Below are 22,637 nucleotides of genomic sequence, written 5' to 3'. Positions count from 1 at the left end.
TGCTGGTCGCAGCACCCTCGCGGCGGGGTATCCCCTGGCCGTGCCGCCGCCGCCGCCGCCGCCGGCGCGGGGCGATCTCCAAGCGGCGATCTCCAAGCACTGCCCGGCTCGGCGGCGGGCCAGGAGGGGAGGGTCCGGCCTTGCCCGGCCTCCGCGCCATGCCGCGGGCCGTGTGAGCCGCCGCGGGCTCCGAAGCCCGCAGGTGCCGGCGGGCGCGCCAGGCCCGGCTGGGGAGGGGGGCGCTGCGCTCGCCATGCTGCGAGGGCCGCGGGACCTGTCTCCGGCCGCGGGGCCACCCCCCAAGGGGCTGCCCGCGATGAGCCCCACGGAGCTGTGGCCGCCCGGCCTCAGCAGCCCTCAGCTCTGCCCGGCCACCACCACCTACTACACCCAGCTGTACTCGCAGACTGTGCCTCCCGCTGCGGCGCCGGGCACCTGCCTCGACGCCACCCCCCACGGACCGGAGGGCCAAGCTGTGCGATGCGTGCCTGCTGGCCGGCTGCCGGTAATGCTGGGGACCCCCCCCCCGCCCCCGCACCGCTTCCCTCTCTGCTTTTACGGGTGTGGGAAAGGCGGGAGGGACGCCTGGGAGCTAGTCTGAGTGAGGCAGCTCGAGTCTGGGGAGGGAGAAGGGGAGCTTTCAGCTTCCAGAACAGCCCATTGCCCCAATATCTAAGTAGAAGAGCCTTTCATTTTCAGACTTGGGATGAAATAACCTCATCCGTTGGGGTGGAATGGAATGAGCACTGGATCAGGAGTGTGGAGACCCAACGCCCTACCCCCGGTGCACCCTGTGACCTTGGGGAAGTCTACGGAGTCAATTTGCTGTCATTCATTCATTCTTTCATTCATTGTTTGGCCCAGAAACCAGTACTGGGCACCTGCTATTGTCGAAGCACAGAACTGAGCCTGGGGATACCATGGGAGCTTTAAAATAGGGGGAGGTCTCTCAGGTCCAGTTTGGCTGAGACTCCTAATTTTCCATCCAGCCAACTCTTTCCCAATTATCTGCCCTAGGTCCTCCCCCAGGCCCAGTCTTGTGTCCCAGACAGCCAGTAGCAGGTGCAAGGTGGGGGCAGCCCTCTGAGGTCCCTGTTCAGATTGACTGCTCTTTTCTCAAAGCCGCAGGACCGTTGCCAGGGAGGGCCCAATGTGTGGTGGCACCAGGCACAGGGTGTGTTTTTTGGGAGTGGAATTCCTGGAGCCCATGAGAATCGAAACAACCATAGGGTGGGGTGGAGTTGGAAGAGCCCTGGGAAGTGGGGGGTGATAGTTACGGAGCCTGATTTCTGGTCCTGATTGCCGCTAATTCACTGTGTGTCCTTGGACAAGTCTTGGCCCTGGTCTGGGCGTCAGTTTCCTTGTCTTGAAAATGTGTGCGTGCACGGGGTAGCTGTGGGACTAACTCATCTCAAGTCTCTTCCAGGTTCTGGGTTTTGGAAGCAGGATCCAGGAAGGGGAGATGGGGATGTTGTAGGTTGGCTTTGTTGTGAGTGGTGAGTTAAGTTCAAGTACAGGGAGAAGATCAACCCCTCTGCCCTAGAGGCACTCATCTGACCTGTGTCAATCAGCAGCCTTGGCCTCCAGCCACCGCTGGCTGCAGGAGAGAGCCCCACTCCCTGCTACTGGAATCCTGCTTTGCCAATGCTCAAGGCTTTAAACTTTCAGAACCCCTTCCTGTACATTATTTCCAACTAGGAGGAAGGCAGCAGGAGTGCTATTCCTGTTTTACAAGTCAAGCAGCCAAGGATAACTGGGAGTTTTTACCTATCTTTAGTTAAGCATTTTACAGTCTAAAATAGTTAGACTGGTTCTACCCTATGAAGTAGATGGTTTTAGTAGCTCCATGTTGCAGGGGGAAACTGAGGCTCAGAGAGGGGATGTGACCTGTCCAAGATCATATAGGGAGATATATGACCCACAAGGCAGGTTATCATTAGTCTCTTCTCTGCAGCCTTGACTTTCCCCAGTACCACGTGATTTAGGAGCTGGGTGCCCCCAGGGAGGGTGCTCAGTGGTGGGCCCAGTCTCTCCTCTGGCCAGCTGCTTTCAGGAGACCCGGCAGAGTTTCAGTAACAGCTGTGGTTTTGAACTGCTTCCCTCCCAGAGGAGCTGAGTGCATCTGTCTGTACCTCCCTCCCGGAGGGGCTCAGTGATCACAGCAAGAATGGCTCTTTTACTGAATGCCTCTCGTGTGCCAGGCACTGCTTGGCACTCTTCACATTCCTTATCTTGGTCAAGATGCCAAGATGCCCGGGATGAGGTATCTTACAGATGAGGAACCTGAGCAGAGATGTGAAGTCACTTGTCCAAGTCCTAAGCCAAGACGTGGGAGCATCTCTTTGCATCAGACCACTCTAAAGGCCTCTGGGGCCCAGAGCCCCCTTTCCTGTCAGTCCCCGGCTGCCCTGTGCCCCAAAACCCGGTGGGCAGGCCTTGGCCCCCTGCTTACTCATTTTAACAGGGTGTGACCTGGGACAGCTCCAAACCCAACCCTGGGTGTGGCCACTTGTTTTGTGCCCAGGCTGCAAAGTGCAGGGTGAGCAGGATTTGTTGGGGAACTGCTGTTTAAAGGGACCTTAGGCACTGCCCAGGGACGGCGACCAAGATCAACGGCAGAGTGAAGGCGGGAACCCAGGTCTCCTCACTCCCTGACTAGAGCTCCTTCCAGCACCTCTGGAGGAGGCGTGGGATGCTCCTGCCCAGCCGGGCACACGGCCTTGCTCTGTGTCATTCCTACAGGAACCTGTGAAGAGGGTGGGATTCTGCAGAGTTCTCCTTTTCTTTTCATTTGTCTGTCTTTTCCAAATTTCCTCTGAGCACCAGGGAAGAAAATGAACATTTTAATGAACAACCGTACAAGGTGGGTCAGATGAGGAAATGTAGGCTTAGGGAGGCAAGGCAGCGAGTCCCTCCCAGGCCGCCGCGAGGCGGATCTGGAAGCAAGGCTCTCAACTCCTTCCACTGGCTCCTACCCCCACCGTCTAACTTAGGGCTTAGGAGAGACCTGGCTCCACTCCCTGTGTGATTTCTGGCAAGTCACTTCCCCGCCTCTGAGCCCCGGTTACCTCACCTGGCTGCCTGCAAGGGGGTGGTGTCTGGGGCCTCTGGCCCTGTCACTTCTAGGGCTGTCTGAGGAAGGAGCTCCGTTCTTCTCCCTCGGGGTTGGCATGGTGGGCTTGAATCTTAACCAGGCCTTTAAGAGACAGCCAAAGGGGCTGCCTAAGAGGGTCAGGTTGGAGTCGAGCTGGCCTTTGCCCTCAGCACGTCCCCGACGCTTGTCAGCTCAGCCCTGAACCTCCCCCTCGCTGGTGGCCCTGGTGCATTAGTGATTGCAGCTCCCCCGCGTGAGCAAGCGCCTTGCCGCCCCCTCACTGAATCCTCCAGGAGGGAGGAGCACAGCAGCCCCCTTTTACAGGTGCAGCTCAAGAGGCCAGCGGACTTGCCCAGCTCACCCAGCCTGGATGGGAACCCAGGCAGCTCTGACTCCAAGGCCTGTGCTCAGCCTCTCCTTGGTCCTTGTCCTCCTAGGCTTGTTCTCTGCCACTTCTGTTCTGCAGGCTCAGGCCCATCCATGATGAGCTGACTTTTCTCTGGGCAGTGCTCAAAGGTGTCAGAGAGATGTCCTCAGGTGGGGGACAGTTTTCTGCTTAGGGACCCTGAGAGTGCAGGATAAGGGTGAAGGAGAGGAAGAAGAGGGAGGGGGCCAGTGTGTGTGTGTCTGTGTGAAGTAAAGTGATGGGGGCAGGTGGACATAACCAGGCCTTGGCTCAAATTTCAGCAAGTTCTGGGGCAACGTGTATGGGATGGAGCTGAACAGCCTGATACCTGGTTTTGGAGTCAGACAGATCTGGGTTCAAACTCTGGCTTTGCTCTTTGTCTGTGTGGCCTTGGGCACGTGGTGGCTTAACCTCTATGAGTCTCCATTTCTCATCCACCAAGGGAGAGTGCAGTGCTGAGTTAGGACTGATGAGCACGTGATAGGCCCTGCGCAGGTACTCTGTTCAAGGTCCTCCCCTCCTCCCTGCTCTGCAGGTAGTGAGGTTCTTCCTGGTGTGTTCTGTGAACTCAGTAGGGGCTGGCTTCCATCAGGTGAAGGTGAGTGGGGCTGGGGCGACTCTGGGCTGCCACCTCTGCCTCAGGTAGAACTCAGCCTGACTTCCCTTCCTCTCCTTGTCCTGGGCTCACCAGGTCTCAGTTGCTTCAGCTGTAAAATTGGGATTCGTGGCGTTGGGAAGATTCAGTGAGGTGATGAACATTGGGGCTTGGTCTAGGGCAGGTGGAAGGTCTCAGTGAATGATTAGGACTTTTCCTCTAAACAAGATGGGACTAGAGCAGGTCACTTTCCCTAGAATCTAGCATCTCACCGGCTGGCAGGTTAGAAAAGGAATATTTTCCAGAAGGACTTAAAGAGGAATGAGCAGGGAGATGTGGTGTTTGGATCATGTCCAGGCCTGGGTGGAGGTGGAGGGGAGGATCCTCTTATCCAGGCTCCTCCAACCAAGGAGCAGGGCTCCTCAAATCAGTCCAGGAAGACTTCCTGAAGGAGGCATGAGAAGGGGGAAGGGAGCTGACAACAGGAAGAGCCATCACTACCTCCCACACGTGTCAGCCCACCTGTGCTCAGCAGCGGTTAGAAGTCTCAGCCCTGCTGAGCATGACCTCACCATCAAAAGTTAAAATAGACCTCTCTGTCCCAACTAAGGTAGGGGTGTCTGGGTGACTGGGGGAAGGGAAGAAGAAGGAAATGGGCTCAGTGACCCCCAGAATAGTTTGTCTAGGAAGAGGCCGAATTTGGATTTTAGGGAAGGGACTCTGCATTTCCTGAACACCTACTGAATGCTGAGCCACAGGTTGAGTGCTTTACAAAAGTTATCTCCTTGAATCCTTACAACAGCCCCTGACAGTAGGTATTTTCCACCCCATTTTACAGAGGAGGAAACTGAGGCTCCTAGATGTGGAGCATTTCCTCAAGTCACACAGCGAGCCCGTGAAGGAGCAGGGAGATTTACCCTGGGTCTCTGACCTGTGCCCCAGTGCCCCAGCCCTGCCTCTGGCCAGCCCTAACAAGGAGAGAGGCCCCTTCCGGGCCAGCCCAGAAGCTGGGCGTAATTGAGGCCGGGTGGCAGTGGGGTGGAGAGGAGCAGATGGGTCTGTGGTTTGATTTCCCCAGCAGGTGTTTCCCAAGCTTGGCGGGAACAGGGAGGGGGAGCAGGGGGACCTCAGCTGCTTGTCCTTAAGACACAGGGGAAGGATTCATTGTCTGCCCCTCTCAGCAAAGAAAGAATGGCAAATAGAGTCTATTCAGGAGGCCCTGGGGCCCTTGAGCTGGAGCCCAAAAGGGGGGTGGGGGATGTTTGCACTGCTTCCCGATGTGGACACCTCCCTGGGGTGTGGCACTGAGCCAGGAAGTCCCCTGGGCCTGGGCGGATGCCCAGCCCCACCCTGATAAGGGCCAGCTGTGAGGCTGTGATGGGCACCCAGTCTGGGTGAGCCAGCTGCTTCTGCAGTGGAGGTGCGGGGGCTCTCCCCAGCCTGATGTGCTTTAGGCCCTCCCCTCTCCTTCCTCCCTGTATCATCCTGGGGGAGGGGGGTAGAGAGGCGGGTGTCGGGTCCAGTTATTAAGGAACCCTGTATTAAAACCCAGACTGGCTTTGGTAGTCTCAAGTGCCTGGGCCTCGGAAGATGGGAGTCTTGTGTGCCCCTCAGAAAGGACTTCCTTCCCCTGAAAGCTGATTTTTCAGGTCACTGATATTTCCTTACCAGGTACAGTGATTTTTGTCACCCAGGACTGGTGGCAAATTGAGGCAGGCGGTGGCTGCTGGTGGCCTCAGTGCTTTGGCCCCAAGTCGAGGAGAAGCTAAAGGACGAATGATTCTCAAACTCTGCCTCTCTCCCCTCTCTCTCCCCAAGGCCAAAAGGAAGCTGGACCTGGAGGGGATCGGGAAGCCTGTGGTCCCTGAATTCCGAACTCCCAAGCGGAAGTGCATTAGAGTGGATGGCCTCCCCAGCCCCAAAAGTAAGCCACGCCGATGGGTCATCTAAGGGCAGGCTCAGGAGACTGGAGGTGGGGTGGGGAGGGGCAGAGGGCAGCAGCCCTGCCCAGATCACCAGGGCTAATATTTGTAGCACACTTTCTGGTTTACACAGCAGTTTCCTGTGCCTTGTCACTGGATCCTGCCAGGCAGGTGGATTATCCCCCTTTTACTGATGAGGCAACAGGAGACTCAGAGTTTCAGTGACTTACCCAAGGTCACACTGCTAGTCAGTGGAGTCAGGACCAGAACCCAGTTTCTGCCTCTTGATATTTTCAGTCAATATTCTGGTTTGGGAGGGAGTTTAAGCAACTGCGTTAGGGAGGAATTCTAATTTGGGGGGACAGAGACCTAATAAAGAAGGTATGTTATTGGGTGGTAAGCTTGAGGGTCTGGTCACTCCTCTTCTGTGAATCTTAGCTGTCTCATCTGTAAAGCAAGGCGCAGCTAGATCAGGAATAGCAAGAAAGTTTCCTCTCCAACTGATTAGTAGAGGCTGCCCAGAGCTCTTTATTGAAGGATCCCAAGTGCACTAATCAGTAATGTCTGCCATGAATGCAAAAATTAACAACACTGTCTGCGTGCCAAATACTTGCTGTCTATCTATTAAGGGATTCTAAAGTCCCCTTCTAGAGGAATCTGAGACTCTCTACAATTCAGCTTCCAGAACTAGTTTAGCCATTAACTTGCTATATGACTTGCAAGTCACTAGATTGCAAAAGTCTTCTTGTGGTTTAAGATGCTGCAGCTGAGATGTGGTCTTGTGACATCGACCTCATTAAGAAAGGGACCTTTTTCATGAACCTGCCACATGTGACATAACAGGACTGATTCCTCTCAGATAATCATTGCATGACACATAGAAAGAAAGAGCAAGTCTGTATGTCAGTGCCGTATGTCAATTATATCTCAATAAAACTGGAAGGGAAGAAAAAAACATGCCTATAAACATGTTGTTGTCATTCCCTCCCTACCCTAATTCCAAATTCCTGACATAACTGGCAGGATAGGGTAATGGTTAGGAAGGGAGACTCTGGAGCCAGACTGCCTGGATTTAAGTCCCAGCTTTGCCACCTTCTAGCTGAGTGAGTTGAGCAAGTTACTTAATCTGTCTGTGCCTCAGTACTCTCACCTGTAAAATGGGGATGGTTAGACACCAAACTTATAGGGTGCTGTAAGGATTAAATGTGTTGTATATGGAAAGTGCTTAGAACAGTGAGCTACACACAGTACGCATTTGTTGTTGTTAGCGGTGGTGGCGGTATGGCTGCCCTGAGCTTTGGTGGAAAGGTGCGAACCAAGAGTTAGAATATTTGGTTTCCAGCCCCGACGCTGCCCCCGATTGTGAAACCTTAAGCAAGTCATTTTGCCTCTCTAGTTATCAGATTCCCTGTCTGAACAATGGTGGTGAATGACCCCCTCCCTCCCAGTGCTCTGTAAACTGGAAAGTGGGTGCTTACATGGAGGGTGTAAACTGGAAAGTGGGTCCAGGTCAATGGAGGAAGTTCCCCAGGGGGCCCCCTCTGAGCAGTGGCTGAGCGCCTTTCCTCGTCAGCCCCCAAGTCGCCTGGGGAGAAGACTCGCTATGACACGTCGCTGGGGCTGCTCACCAAGAAATTCATTTACCTCCTGAGCGAGTCTGAGGATGGGGTCCTGGACCTTAACTGGGCTGCTGAGGTGCTGGACGTGCAGAAGCGGCGCATCTACGACATAACCAATGTGCTGGAGGGCATCCAGCTCATCCGCAAGAAGGCCAAGAACAACATCCAGTGGGTGTGAGTGCCTGGGCTGGGGCCGATGGCACCAATGAGTGCGCGTGCTGTGGGTGGAGCCAGGGGCAACATCCTGAGGTTGTGAATGTAGGGGGCGGGCCTGAGAGCAACATCCAATGGGCACAAGTGCTGGCGGGGGAAAGGAAGGGCAACATCCAATAAGCTTACATGCTGCGGGTGGAGCCAATGTATTTAAGGGGGGGACGGAAGAGCAGGTGTATATGCTGAAGTAGTATTAGGAGAGCATGGCAGGGTCAGAGAATGATTTACAGGACGTGTAAAGGCTAAGAGGACCCCAGATCCTCTTTAGTCAGGGGTCCCAATATTGCCCTCTTCTAACTTAGGAAAGTCCTCTGGGATCTGCGCAGTAGTAACCCAACTCCTTCCAGCTGAGATATAAGTACTACAGACTCCGTTCCTCACTTCTATAAGGTCTTAAAGAACAGACCTGCAACTCCTGGCGTGAACTCTAAGAGAACGCAAGCAGAGAAGTCAGGAGTGAGGTCACTCCAGTTCCCTGCCATTTGGGGGAGCCTGGGGCATAGGGTGCGTAGAGTTGAAAGCCCCCCAAAAGTGGTGTCAGGCCCTGACTTGTTTCTTTTCCCTAGCCCAACCCCCAAACATCAAGTTCCAATCCCTGGCAGCTCCCTGGGAGCTAGGCAGGACCACTGATTTGTACAAGCCAGGAGGCACCATCATAGACCGTGTGAATGGCCTCTTCCTGGAGTTTTGCCCACACCGTCTGTGCAGCTTTGCACAGCAGCCCTGGGGTTGGGGTCCCTGGATGTAGACTGAGACTGACACTGGGGGACTGCTCTGTCCCCAGAGGCAGAGGACTGTTTGAAGACCCCACCCGGCCTGGGAAGCAGCAGCAGCTGGGGCAGGAGCTGAAGGAGCTAATGAGCATGGAGCAGGCCTTGGACCAGCTCATCCAGAGCTGCTCTCTGCACTTCAAGCACCTGACGGAGGACAAGGCCAACAAGAGATATCCTCTTTGGTTGGGAGGAAGGGGTCCGGGAGCAGGGGGCCTGTTGCATGCTCATAACTACCCAGAGTTGATGCAGTACCTCCCTGCAGGGACTGATCCACCCTAGGGGGCTGGCATATCTGTTTCTTCCTTCCTCAGTGGCTTTTCCTCTTGGGTCTCTTGAAGTTACTTTCTCATAAAAATAAGACAAGTAGGGCTTCCCTGGTGGCGCAGTGGTTGAGAATCTGCCTGCCAATCCAGGGGACACGGGTTCGAGCCCTGGTCTGGGAGGATCCCACATGCCGCGGAGCAACTAGGCCTGTGAGCCACAATTACTGAGCCTGCGCGTCTGGAGCCTGTGCTCTGCAACAAGAGAGGCCGTGATAGTGAGAGGCCCCGCGCACTGCAATGAAGAGTGGCCCCCACTTGCCACAACTAGAGAAAGCCCTCGCATAGAAATGAAGACCCAACACAGCCATAAATAAATAAATAAATAAATAAATAAATAAAATTAAAAAAAAAAATCCAGATGTCGAAAATCTTCATCAGCTTAGCTTTGAAAATGGCACACTTTGTTCCTTTATAAAAAAAATAAATAAATAAATAAAAATAAAATAAAATAAAATAAAAATAAGACAAGTACATTTCTGTAAATCTGGAAAATGGAGAAAAGAAAAAAGAGCTGCCACCCGAACACAGCCATCATTCCTTAGCTATACACAGGGTGTGTGTTATTTAAATACTGTGTGTACCTGCTGTATACAACGTTTTATATTCTGCTTTTCTCTACTTAGTATACTACCATAGGTGGTTTTTATGTTGTTACATATCCTTCCTAACTATTTGGTTGATCCACATGAAATTGCTGATATTGGACCTTTTTTCTTTTTTACCTATAAAAACAGCAGTTTCGTATCGTTTAACATCATATATATTTTTGTTTGTTTGTTTGTTTTTGTTTTGCCATACCGCACGACTTGCAGGATCTTACTTCCCCAACCAGGGATCGAACCCGTGCCTCCTTCAGTGGAAGTGCAGAGTCCTAACCACTGGACCGCCAGGGAATATTTAAGTGGTTTGAGAATGTCCTACTCAGACCACTATGGTTTGTTGATAAGGCCTAGAATGGGCATTTAGATCAATCCTAGATTTCTGTTTTATAAAGCAACATTGTGATGAATGTCTTTATTTATTTTTATTTTTTTATTTTTTGGCTGTGCTGGGTCTTTGTTGCGGTGCCCGGGCTTCTCATTGCAGTGGCTTCTCTTGTTGCGGAGCACGGGCTCTAAGCACGCGGGCTTCAGTAGTTGCAGCACATGGGCTCAGTAGTTGCGGCACGAGGGCCCTAGAGTATGTGGGCTCAGTAGTTGCGGCACTCGGGCTCTAGGGTGTGCAGGCTCCAGTAGTTGTGGCGCACGGGCTTAGCTGCTCTGCAGCATGTGGGATCTTCCCGGACCAGGGCTCGAACCCGTGTCCCCTGCACTGGCAGAAGGATTCTTAACCACTGTGCCACCAGGGAAGTCCCAAATATCTTTATAGATAGAAACTTCTCCCAAGTTTTTTACTTATTTCCCTAGGTTAGATTCCTAGGATTGAAACAATGAGGTCAAAGAGCATAGACTTTGCAATGGCTTTACATATACTTTTTCCAAATGGTTGGACCATCTAATCGGTATTTGGATCTGACCTTGTATTTCTGGAAGGATAGTAGGCATTGTGAGAAATATAAAGAAATAAGACACATCTTCCTGCCCTCTCGGAGCTAAAAATCTAGCTTGGCAGATGAAGCCTTTATGTAAAAAGCTGATATAAGCAGCATTTTTTTTTAATGATTCATACCTCCATTTCTAAAGGGGTCCAAGGTAGCTTATAAGATTAAAAGAACAGGTTACAGTTTTGGGGTGTTCAGAGTCTTTGAGAGGTGGGTTAGATCCCTTCCGGGTAGGCTGGGAGTTTTAATTTTGACCAGACAGTCACTTCTCTTGACTCTCCTGCCCCTACACTGGCCTACGTGACTTACCAGGACATCCGTGCTGTGGGCAGCTTTAAGGAGCAGACGGTGATCGCTGTCAAGGCCCCTCCGCAGACGAGACTAGAAGTGCCTGACAGGAGCGAGGTAAGAGGGGAAGCATTTAGTGGAGAGCAGGGTTAGGAACACTCCAGACAGCTCTGCAGGTTCCGTTCCTGTCACTGCCTAGTCCCAAGCTTCCTTGGTCCATGCTGGTGGCCATGGCAAGACTGATGGTCTCCGAGCTGGGGCAGAAGTGGCGGAAGCTGGAAAGGGCATCAGGCATTAGGTACCAGCCTGAGAAAATCTCTGTTCCTGGTTCCTCTCCGCATCCCACCAGCCCCTGCGTTACCACGTGCATGCACACGTGCACTCACGCACAGCAGTGTCAGTACTCACAGTAATCCTTCCATGTTAACCTAGTTTAAAGACCAAAATTCTTACACTCCCTATGAGGCTGTCTGTGCTCTGACCTCACCCACCTCCTCTCGCATGCTGACCCCCTTCTGTCTCTACTTCAGCCACACTGAGCTGCCTGCCGTTTCCCCACCACACTAAGCTCGACCTCAGTACAAGACCTTCTCACACGCTATTCCCTCCAGCCGAAATGCTCTTCCCTCTCTCTGCCTGGTTTACGGCTATTCATCCTACAGGTCGCAACTTGAACATCACCTCCTCAAGAAGCCTTCCATGATTACCTCCAGACTTCATAACCACGTGTTCTTTTCCATCGCACTTAACCTCCATTTGCCGGGATATATTGGTGATTATGTAATTATGTTCTGCTTCATCTGTTAGAGTGTAACCTCCACAAAGCCGTGTTCCACCCATGTGGTACCCCCAGCCCAGAGTCTGATAAAGGCTCCAGAAATAATTTGTTTAGTGGAAAAACATTAAGGCCCGTAGGGGCAGGCAAAGTGACTGCCTGGGCGCAGGCGTGGACACCTGAATGCGATCGGCAGCAGCACGTGCGTTGCCGGCTGTGGCTCAAGCTGCGGGTACGAGGCAGGCAGGAGGCAAGGGCAGGAAAGCCAAGTATCAGTCTCTTGGTTACAAATAACAGAAAGCCAAGTCCGACTGGCTTAAGTGAGGGGGACCCGGGGGGAACCAAGTGACAGGTCCAGGGGGAGATTTGGGGATTGAAGGCAAGGCTGGATGCAGAGGCTCAAACCGTGTTGTAAAGTTGGCCTCACACTCTCCATCTCACTCTGCCATTTTCTGTGCCAACTCCATTCCCAGGTGGGCTTTCCCCTTGCCGTAGCAAAGATAGCTCTTATGATACCAGCTCAGGCCTGAGAGTGGGGGAGGAGTGATTTCCCAAAGGAAAATCAAGGCACTCTCCCTAAAAGAAGGGGGTCTCGGGGCCAGAGAGATGTCTACCACAGACCACATGGGGCAGGCCCAGCACCCAGCTCAGGAGCCGAGCATGCTCATATGGACGGTGAGAGCCTCATGTGTCCGTCCATACCCACTGAGCCATGAGTAAGTCCAGCTGCCCAGAGCCATGACCTGGCTTCTCTTGCTTCTCCAGGAGAACCTGCAGATATACCTGAAGAGCACGCAGGGGCCCATCGAAGTCTACCTGTGCCCAGAAGAGGTGCAGGAGCCCAACAGTCCTGCCAAGGAGCCCCTCCCCTCCACCTCCGCCCTCAGTCCCAGCTCTGACCCCACGCAGCCCAGCAGCAGCATCAACCCTGGAATCACGGAATCCACAGCATCCTCAGGTGAGACCCTCTGTCCAGAGGGACAAGGGATGCCGAGAGGGACCAGCCTTAGAGTTTCCCTCTTCCGTGTCAGCATTTGTTGGGTACCTACCTTCTACCCAGCAGGAGGGGATACAGTCCTTCTCCCACACACGTGTGCATTGTCCTTTACACTTTATAAAGCACATGCACGTTCCTTGTCTCAGTGGGGAGACTGTTGCTGCTCTGGGCAGAGGGGCGCCTGGGTTTGAATCCCACCTCTTCCACTTACCAGCTATATGATCTTGGACAACTTACTTTACCTGTCTTTGCCTTAATTTCCGCATCTGTATTTTGGGCATAGTAATTAATAGTACCTACCTCATAGTTTGTGAACGTTAAATGAGTTAATATAGGTAAAGCATTTAGAACGGTGCCTGGCAGTAACTGTTAACTATTATTATCATCACTACGGCCACCGTCACTAGCACTGCTACTTCTGTAACAGCTCCTGACGGCAGCTCCTGACACTCAATAAGCCCATAGTACATGGAAACTATAGATTTTCTGAGGAAGGCTCAGCACTTTCTTAGGAGATCATAACTAAGGTGTTTTAGCCACGACTGTGTACCAGGTACGTCCATTATCACATTACTCCTCACAGCGGTTCTTGAGGTAGGTTTTATTTTTCCCAGTTTAGAGATAGATAAACTGAAACAGAGGTGATGTGACCTGCCCAAGGCCTCCTAGCTGGGAGGCAGCAGAGCTGTGTCTTGAACCTTGGTCTCCACACTCTAGCCCAGGGCTCTCTCCACGAGGCACAGAACAGATCAAGGAAGGACGGTGGCTGGGAGGTGGGTGGTAGAGCTGAAAGCTGTCTATGCCGGGCAGGAAGTAGTATGAGGCCGTTGCCAAGGAGTAAAGTGGCAGGAGAGTCCCCGAGGTCTCCCCAGGGAGACTGGGAGTTGGGCAAGAGTAGAAATGGGAGCCTATGAAGGCCCCTCCCCCAGAATGGTTTTTGCCCTTTACTGACATCAGGTTAGATCAGCAGGATCCTTCGAGGCCGTGTAGGCCAGTGTTCCGCTTTTGTTTTCTTAGCAGCAGAATTCCCCTAAATAGAACCCTAGTGTTTAAACAAATGCAGAGCTAGAACTGGTCTGGGGGAAGAGGCTTTTTGTGTGTGTGGTGGTGGAGGCAGGTGTCCACAGAACCCAGATTGGATTCCATTTCTTTAACTCAAGGGTTAATAAAACTATTGCCTGCAGGCCAAATCCGGCCTGTTTTTATATGACCCATGACCTAAGAACAGTTTTCACATTTTTAAAGAGTTGGGGGTTCGGCGTAGGGCAAGTGACTATGTGACAGAGACCATACGTGTCCTGTAAAGCCTAAAATACTATCTAGCCCTTTACAGAAGTTTGTTGACCCCTGATTTAACTCAACACTTCATTTTACACATGAATAAACTGAGGCCCAGAGAGGGCAAGTGACTTTCCTAAGGTCACACAGCAAGTTAGTGGCAGAGCTCAGACAGGAGCCCAGACTCCCAGTTCTTCTCTAGCGATCTCTCCTGTGTTCCAGCCTGGTCCCAGGACCAGGGCTCTCCCTGAACCGACCATCTGTCCCTCTGGGAACCTCCCAGTGCCTATCTCCCAGTCCAGACCTGTGCCCCACCCTGTTCTCCCTCCTCCTCCCCCGCTCTGCTTTCTCGCTCCACTGTCAACATGTGCACGGCTCTCCAGAGTTAGAACCTTCAGTTGTCGTCTGAGACCTTGGGCAGAGGTGGAGGACCCTACCGCGTAAGCAAGGACAAGGATTTTACCTCAGTTGTACAAGTCAAGAGGCTGAGGCCCGAAAAGCCTAGATAGAGGCTTATGGAACAGTAGGTGGAGGGGCCAGCCCAGAAGTCAGCTCTGTGCCAGGGCCCATGCCCTTGCTGCCCCTCTTCACCCTTGCCATGTGGTCTCTTAGTGATGTCCCTGCTGAAAAGAGCAGGAGGAAGTTTTCCAGAAGGTGTACACACACACACGTGCACTCACACGTGCTCCATGTTCTGGCCTGAAGCAGGGTCATTCTGAGATACAAGCACCAAGGGCCTGGTCCAAAGAGGAGGCCACTACAGTCTTAGGACCCAGGTTCCCGTCCTAGTTCTGGTGCCACCAGGGGAATCATTCTTGCTTGGGGACCTCGTTTCCCTCACCTGCAATGGGATGAATCTGAACCTGGGTCATTGAACATCCCTCCAGGCTGTGACTTTCTGACTTAAACCTACATGTGGCTGAGGGCACAGGAGCTGCAGCTGGGACACTTGGATGTGAGTCTGCATCTCACCTCCTATGATGGGGTGACTTGGGGGGAGTCACTTTAACCCCTCCAAGCCTCTGTTCCCACGTCTCCAAAAAGGGGGACACTAAATAAAACCCCCTCGTGATTATTGGGTGCATTTCAGGTGATGATACAGCGTGAATGTGACTTTTTAAAAGCTTGTGTGAACTGGACACCTATTATGTGTGGGTTTGGAGATATTTAAGTGAATATGAGCCATTCAGGGCGCAGTGGAGGCACAGATGTTACAAAGAGCATTTCTCTTCTGGATGTGATACACAGTGAGACAGAGAAAGAGGGAGAGAGGATGGATGGATGGATGGATGGATGGATGGATGGATGGATGGATGGATGGGAGGGGTCGGACCTGAGGTAAAGGCTCTCAGGTGTGATAGCTCAGTTGCTGCTTCCACAACTCAGGGTGGTGGGTCCTTATTTCTCCTGCTGGGAAAACTGAGATGCTGGGTCCTGTAGCTGGTGAGGGGCTGGGGACTGAGCTCCCAGCCTCTTCCTCACTCCCAAGCCAGGCCTCATACTCTAACACGCGCAGGCCTCTGCGATGTGCTAAACAAACTGATTTTTTTTTCATTCAAATACTACATTTAATTGGCTTCTTTGAGCTCCAGTTTCCTCATCTATAAATAGACATAATAACAGTGCCTCCCGCTGGGGCTTCTGGAGTGTCCAAGGAGGTGAAACAGGCCTCTCCTTGAGATCAGAGCTGACGGAGTAAGCCCTTGGGAAATGGGAGCTATTTTTGTTTTTAAGAAGGGCGGCCTGCAGACCAGCTGTTCTTTATCTGCACTTACCATTTAAGCCCCTCAACCGGAGGCAGGTATAATCATCATCCCCATTTTAGGGGTGAGGAAACGGAGACCTATGAACGTTGTCACTTGCCCACAGTTACACAGCTAGCTCGAGGCGGTCTGGCACACTGACATGGTTGTATTTTCAAAGCAATGCTTGGCTGGTAAGGAACGACCCAGATGGTGAGATTCTGGGCGTCAGGGTATATTTGGCAGGGGATTTCCGGCGCCCTGCTCCACATGCCTGCGTAGGGAATCACGTCCTTACCTCTAAATGGAAATGAGCTGGTGTGCTGAAGAGTAGGTGATGGCCGGTGTGTCTAGAGAGGTGAGCGTGAGCTATGGGAGGGAGGCGGGAGAGGGACCAGAAAGGGAGGCCGGGACCAAGTCACACCGGGCCTGCTCAGTCCTGGTGGGAACTTGGATTTTATTCTAAGCCACCTTTTTTTTTTTGGCCACGCCACTTGGCATGTGAGATCTTAGTTCCCCGACCAGGGATCGACCCCGCGCCCCCTGCATTGGAAGCGTGGGGTCTTAACCACTGGACCGCCAGGGAAGTCCCTCTAAGCCATTTTTAAGTCAGAGCACAGACTGCAAGGGCCAAGAGTCGAAGCAAGGTGACTGGTGAGAAGGCTTCTGCAGGGGCCTGGGTGAGAGGAAGGGGCGGGCTGCAGATCACAGCAGCGGGACTGAAGAGAGATGGGCAGCTTAGAGGGTTGATTTGGTTGTGGAAGTGACCGAACTTGCTGCTGGGTCAGATGCGGGGAAATGGCAGGATTACAGGTGATTCTTGGGCCTTCTGGTCTAAGCAACTGAGTGGGCGGGGCTTCATTAAATACAATGGGGGAAGACCAGGAGTTTGGTTTTTTTTTGTTTTGTTTTGTTTTGTTTGCGGTACGCTGGCCTCTCACTGTTGTGGCCTCTCCCGTTGCGGAGCACAGGCTCCAGACGCGGAGGCTCAACGGCCATGGCTCACGGGCCTAACCGCTCCGCGGCATGTGGGATCTTCCCGGACCGGGGCACAAACCCGTGTCCCCTGCATCGGCAGGCGGACTCTCAACCACTGTGCCACCAGGGAAGCCCCGGAGTTTGGTTTTGACATGCTGAGTTCTGACCTAGTGTAGCCATCAAGTATAGATGTAGCAGGAACCCAGAGCCGGGAGGTGGGGTCTGTGCCAGAGGCATCCACTTGGGAGCAGTAGATCTGGAGACGGATTTAAAGCCATGGGGCCCGCTGAGATCACCTGGCAAGGAGTGCAGCCAGAGGAGAGAAGAATCGGAGGATGGAGCCCCTGGGCTTCAGGGTTTAGAAGTTGAGAAGAGGAGGAGGATCCAGGAAAGGAGACCAAGAAGAAGCAGCCAAAGAGGTAGGAAGAAAACCAGGAGAATCTAGTACCTCCGAAGCCAAGTGAAGATGTTTCAAGAAGAAGGGTGTGAACGACTGCATCAGATTCTGCTGGAATGTCACATGGGATGAGGCCAGAGAACTGACCCCTGGATTTAGCAACATGGAGGGCACTGGTTCAGACAGATCCCAGGTTGGAGTGGGTTGAAGCGTGAATAGTGGTGGGGAAGTAGGGAGTGAGCACGGGTAACTCTTAAGAAACTTCACTGTGAAAGGGAGCAGTACAGTGGGCTGGTAATTGGAGAGAGTCATGAGGTCAGGGGAGGATGCTCTTTAAAGATCAGAGTTATTAGGGACTTCCCTGGCGGTCCAGTGGTTAAGACTCCACGCTTCCAATGCAAGGGGCGTGGGTTCGATCCCTGGTCGGGGAACTAAGATTCCACATGCTGCATGGTGAGGCCAAAAAAACATAATAAAGATAAGAGTTATAAGAGGATGTCTGTGTGTTGACAGGAATGATCTAGGAGAGTGAGGGGAATTGATGATGCAGGAAAAAGAGATAGTGACTTCAGGGGCCAGGACCTTGACGTTGAAAGTGGGTAGGGTGACTGCAGAAGCTGGGGGTGGGTGTGGAGACAGGAGAGGGGAGGGGAGAGAGTGTGGGTGAAGGAGGGGGGCTGCTGGAGCTGGGGCGGGAAAGGGCAGGGTGTCCTGTGCTGTCAGGCGTGAGCCAGGGTAGGAGAGACCAGAGGCTGTTTTTGTTCTCGGAGGTCTGACCAGAGGCTTTCGGACACCAGCATCAGGCGTAACCCTTGTTGATTTGTCTCCAGGACCAGCGCTGACGTCCCAGCAGGTCCTGCCACCACTCCCGCCATCCCTTGTTCCCCTGGAGGCCACCGACAGCATGCTGGAGCTGCCGCACCCACTCCTGCAGCAGACGGAGGACCAGTTCCTGTCCCCGACGCTGCCGTGCAGCTCCCCTCTGATCAGCTTCTCCCCGCCCTTGGACCAGGACGACTACCTGTGGGGCCTGGACGGCGGGGAGGGCATCAGTGACCTCTTCGACACCTATGACCTCGGGGACCTGCTGATTAACTGAATGGCCCCTGCCTGCCCCCCGGCAACCCCTCCAGTCTCTACCTCCTCACAGGCAGACTGACAGGCCCTCTGCCTGCACAGGATGTGACACGAGGTGCTGCCCTCAGGGTATGGGGGTCCCCCCTTTTCCTTTCCTACCTACCACCTGCCAGCCAGCGCTGTCAGGGGAATGTGGAGGATACGGGGGAGGAGCCTGTCAGGGGTTGGGTCCTGTCCTTCTTGATGGAAACTGGGCCTGGGAAGACGCAGCCAGTCTTCTGACCTCTGATCTCATGTGAAGGGCCACAGGGGAGGTGACCAGGTCCAAGGAGAGTTCCTGCAATTGCCTTTAGAGGGGCAATTAGGACCCTCAGTTTATCAAGAAGCACTTAATGCCTTTGTATTTATTTCAGGTTGAGTTTTGTTTGTTTGCCTTCCCTGAGTTTTAGCAGGGAGGTTGTTCTAGTTCCTAGGAAGACATCTCCTCAGACAGGTCCAAGGGCAGGCGGGGGCTTGCAGGGGCCCAGGCCAACTCCCTGACTCCCCCCCGCAGTGGGGGACTGGGCCTCAGGGGACCATCCAGTCTGCTGGAATGCCAGTTGCACTTCAGCCTCCTAATTCTCTCGAGCGGGGGCTGCAGGATTCCTGGTCTTCTGTGTCCCAGAGCTGGTTCCAGGGAGTCAGCCCAAAAGAGCTCCCGGGGAAACTGGGGCACGAACATGGAAGCAGCTGTCCGCTGCTGTGGGCACCTTTCCTCCGTTGTTGCCTCTTGCTGGGACAGGGGCTGTTTTACCCTGAGGACCTGGGCGGTAGAGATAGGCCCACTATGGACAAGGGTGAGCATAAAATAAGAAACTGCCAGAAAGCACCTCTGCTGGTAGCTGCTGGTATCGTCCTCCCCTTCCCTGGAAGGACTTTTTTTTGCTACATCTGTCGAAGGGGGTGATTCTTTAAGGACCTCCCCTTCCCCCCAGCTCTCACAGAGACCCCCAGGGACAGAAGTGACCACGGCTTGATGGCATGTTGGCTCCTTTTGTCACAGGATGCTGAAGGGGTGACAGGGAAGAGTCTTCATGGCAGACCAGACGTTGGCAGCTAATGGGGAGATGGGCTCATGTTACCTCTTCAGGCTTGGGGTCCTAAGAAGGTCTTTTGGCCTCACCCCATCCCCCAGAGGCTTGACCATCCCACATTGTCCCCATAGCCCAGCTGGGTATGGGGCAGTCAGCTCTCCTCCCCCGCCCAACTTGGGGTGGGTGGGGGGCTCTGGGCTGAACCAAGGCTGTGCCTTCCTGAGAGAGGCAGCCAGGGGTGGTGGTCTGAGAGACCCACCACCCACCCTCAGGGAGCTAGGTTTCCTCAGGGGCTCAGCTGGGCAGCACTTTTATTTTTTTAAGTTTGTAGCATTAAGTTGGTTTCAAATATGAAGTTGGCTCTATGGGATTGCTCCTGAGCTGACCTACTGGCTTCTGAAGCTTGGAAGGTGGGCTTCTTTGGGGGTGGGGTCCAATGTGAGCTAATGCCCAGCCAGGGACAGTCAGGCCTTGTCATTTGCTCAACTTCCTGGGTCCCCAAGTTAGTGCCCTCTCAGGAATGGTCACAGATACCCTGCTCTATAAACAGGGCTAGTTTTTTTATGCTTTACAGAAGTGACTTTGGTCTCTACTCTCTAAACACAGGGGTCTCATCAGAAGGCAGTTGTTTTTTTTTGTTGTTTTTTTTTTTTGCTGTACGCGGGCCTCTCACTGTTGTGGCCTCTCCCATTGAGGAGCACAGGCTCCGGACACGCGGGCTCAGCGGCCATGGCTCACAGGCCCAGCCGCTCCGCGGCATGTGGGATCTTCCCGGACCAGGGCACAAACCCGTGTCCCCTGCATCGGCAGGCGGACTCTCAACCACTGCACCACCAGGGAAGCCCCAGAAGGCAGTTTTGAAGCCCAGCATGCCTAGGGCCAAGGGACCACCTTGGCCCTTGGGTGGGGGGAAGGGGTGCTGCCTGAGATCTGGTTTGGGGCGGGTGGGGCTGGAGATGGCATGGTTGTTGTGAGGTCTCTGCTGGGCTGCCATCTAGCCATGCGCCATATCTGAGGACAGAGCTGTCTGACTTCCATGCCTTGGGCTCTGTCTAGAGCTTTCTCCTAGAGTTAAATCATAGAAAAGGGAAATGAATTTAGTGGTGAAATCCAGCCAGAATTGAAGCTCATTCCCCAAAGCCCAGCCAAAGGGCTGGACAGAGAGGCTGTCCCTTGGGCCCATGGCCTATATCCAGAGCAGCTGGCGCCCCCACCGTCCTGTCCCCTCCACACCTGTCCTGGCCCAGTGGCGGGATCAACAGGCCAAGCCTCAGGCTTGGTGTAGGAAACAAGCTTGTGCCTCTTTCTTCCTGGTGATTCCTGAAACCTCCCAAGTTCCATCAAGTACTTTAAGAAACATTTTGAGTGGAATTCCCTTCAGGGCCCAGGTAAACTTTAAAACCAGGGTAGAAGAAAAGCCAGTTTCTTTCTGAGGTAAACTATTCCTGCCAGGAAATTTCCCAGCCGCTCTGGCAGCCCCCACTCCACCCCCGTCACTCATGTCCCCAGGGGCATCAAAGGCTCGGGGACTCCCGGGAACCCAGTAGTATTAAATTGTGCAGTAGTGTTGGAGATTCAAAGAGATTTCTTAAAACCAGAGTAGCATCTCTCCTCCACAGCCACGCTGTGGTCTGAACAGTGCGGCTACAGGGAAGAGGAGGGGGAGGGCGGAGGGTGTTAAAACTGGCTGGAGCGTGGTTTTGACTTTATTTCCTCTTTCCAGGTGTTCAGCCTCAGTTCTGCGCCGTGTTTAGTTTTTAGTGAAAGAGTTTGGGTGCTCCTGCGTCCAAGCATTGTGTGGCTTAAAGCATTTGAAGTGAAAGACGTTTGGGGTTGTTTGCAAGCAGCTTTCTGGTTCTTATCACTGTGTCCTGAGGTCCCCACCTCATCCTAGGACCCTAGCCTACCATGGGGACTCTCGGTGAGCAGAAGCCCAGCCAGCCTGCTGGCTCCTGGATAAGTGCTGAAGCCTTGTATGTGACACGTGTCTAGAAGGACCCTGGTCTCTGCTGGGATTCCATTCGGGTCACTCACCTCTGGCCGGGTTTCTGGTTTTGCCCTGTGTCCTGCCTTGACGAGCACCATGTAAACCTCCACGTGTTGTGATGATTGGGCATTAAATGACAAACCTGGGCCCCTTGTCTCTGTTGTGCTTTCTGAAGGTCATTACCAAGTGTGGGTCTGGCCCTCCCAGGTCGGGGGTGGAGACTGTTCTGACCAACTGGCTGATCTATGCCCAGAAACAGCCTCCCTTCCCCACGTTGGCTTAGTACCATGCCTGAAATCTCACCAATAAGACCCTGAAGTTAGCAGCACCCAGATCTAAACTGTGAGCCCCTGCCTTGCGTCTGCCTCCATCACCTCTCACCTGAGCAATTTCAGTAGCTTCCTTAATATTCTCACTGCTACCCATTCTTCTCCACCCCATCCTCTATATCAGTGGTTCTCAAAATGTGGCCCTCAAACCGGCATTCCCTGGGAACTTGTGAGAAATGCATATTCTCAGGCCCCACACCAGACCTTCTGAATAAGAAACTCATGGGGTGGGACCCAGAATCTGTGTCTTAATGAGCCTTCCAGGTGATTCTAGTGCAGGTGAAGTTTGAGAACCATGACCCCACTAATCCAGAGAGATCCTTCTAAAACACAGCTCTCATCATGTCACTCCCCTTCTTAATGGATGGCTTCCCTCTGCCCTCAGGGTGAAGTGCCCTTTCACTTGGTGTGAACGTCCATTTCTAACCTTGCAACTGGCTTACCCTACCTTTCCAGCCTCACTGGCCACTCCTTCCCACCACCCATAGCCACACTGGACTTCTTTGTCAGTTCCTGAAAACAACATGTTTCCCCCCTTCTCTGCAATTCACCTGAGTAGGCTCCTGCTTACTCTTTTTTTATAAATTTATTTATTTATTTATTTGGCTGAGTTGGGTCTTTGTTGCTGCGCACGGGCTTTCTCTAGTTGCGGCGGCGAGCAGGGGCTGCTCTTCGTTGTGGTGCGCGGGCTTCTCATTGCAGTGGCTTCTCTTGTTGCGGAGCACGGGCTCTAGGCATGCGGGTTTCAGTAGTTGTGGCTTGCGGGCTCTAGAGCGCAGGCTCAGTAGTTGTGGCGCATGGGCTTAGTTGCTTCGCGGCATGTGGGATCTTCCTGGACCAGGGCTCAAACCCATCTCCCCTGCATTGGCAGGTGGATTCTTAACAACTGCGCCACCAGGGAAGCCCTCCTGCTTATTCTTCAAGGCCCAGTTCAGTTTTTTTATAGAGTTTTTCCTTGACACTAATATGTAACCGTTAATACTTTGTACACGGATATGGCCATTTATGGGTTATTGAATACCTACTGTGTGCTAGGAACTGGGGAGATAGAGATAAATAAGAATAGTCCCCATCCTCAGGATGCTCACAAGACACAGACACGTAAAAATATAATTACAGGGCTTCCCTGGCAGTCCAGTGGTTAAGACTCCATGCTTCTACTGCAGGGGGCTTGGGTTCAGTCCCTGGTTAGGAAACTAAAGATCCTGCATGCCGTGCAGCATGGCCCAAA

General features: G+C 53.1%; 1 protein-coding gene across 1 annotated transcript; it reads left to right on the top strand.

The window, feature by feature from the left end:
- The first annotated feature begins 242 nt into the window (after window positions 1-242).
- On the top strand, window positions 243-21,317 carry E2F2 (E2F transcription factor 2). The gene is made up of 7 exons (XM_082615298.1): window positions 243-505; window positions 5,914-6,019; window positions 7,591-7,810; window positions 8,634-8,794; window positions 10,748-10,890; window positions 12,314-12,506; window positions 17,771-21,317. The coding sequence occupies exons 1-7, from the start codon at window positions 254-256 to the stop codon at window positions 18,037-18,039; spliced, it is 1,344 nt and encodes a 447-aa protein (XP_082471424.1). The 5' UTR covers window positions 243-253; the 3' UTR covers window positions 18,040-21,317.
- The last annotated feature ends 1,320 nt before the right edge of the window (window positions 21,318-22,637 follow it).

The sequence above is a fragment of the Mesoplodon mirus genome, assembly GCF_964341445.2.
Source record: "Mesoplodon mirus genome assembly, chromosome: 3".
Classification (NCBI taxonomy): Eukaryota; Metazoa; Chordata; class Mammalia; order Artiodactyla; family Ziphiidae; genus Mesoplodon; species Mesoplodon mirus.
Note: the sequence above shows the minus strand (reverse complement) of the source record. Positions and strands in the feature narration are given on the sequence as shown.

Bases quoted from the DNA above. Each gene is read 5' to 3' on its own strand.
- E2F2 (XM_082615298.1), top strand. From the start codon at position 254: ATGCTGCGAGGGCCGCGGGACCTGTCTCCGGCCGCGGGGCCACCCCCC. The intron at 7,811-8,633 runs GTGAGTGCCTGG...CTCTGTCCCCAG, and splicing joins AAGAACAACATCCAGTGGGT to AGGCAGAGGACTGTTTGAAG. The intron at 12,507-17,770 runs GTGAGACCCTCT...ATTTGTCTCCAG, and splicing joins GGAATCCACAGCATCCTCAG to GACCAGCGCTGACGTCCCAG.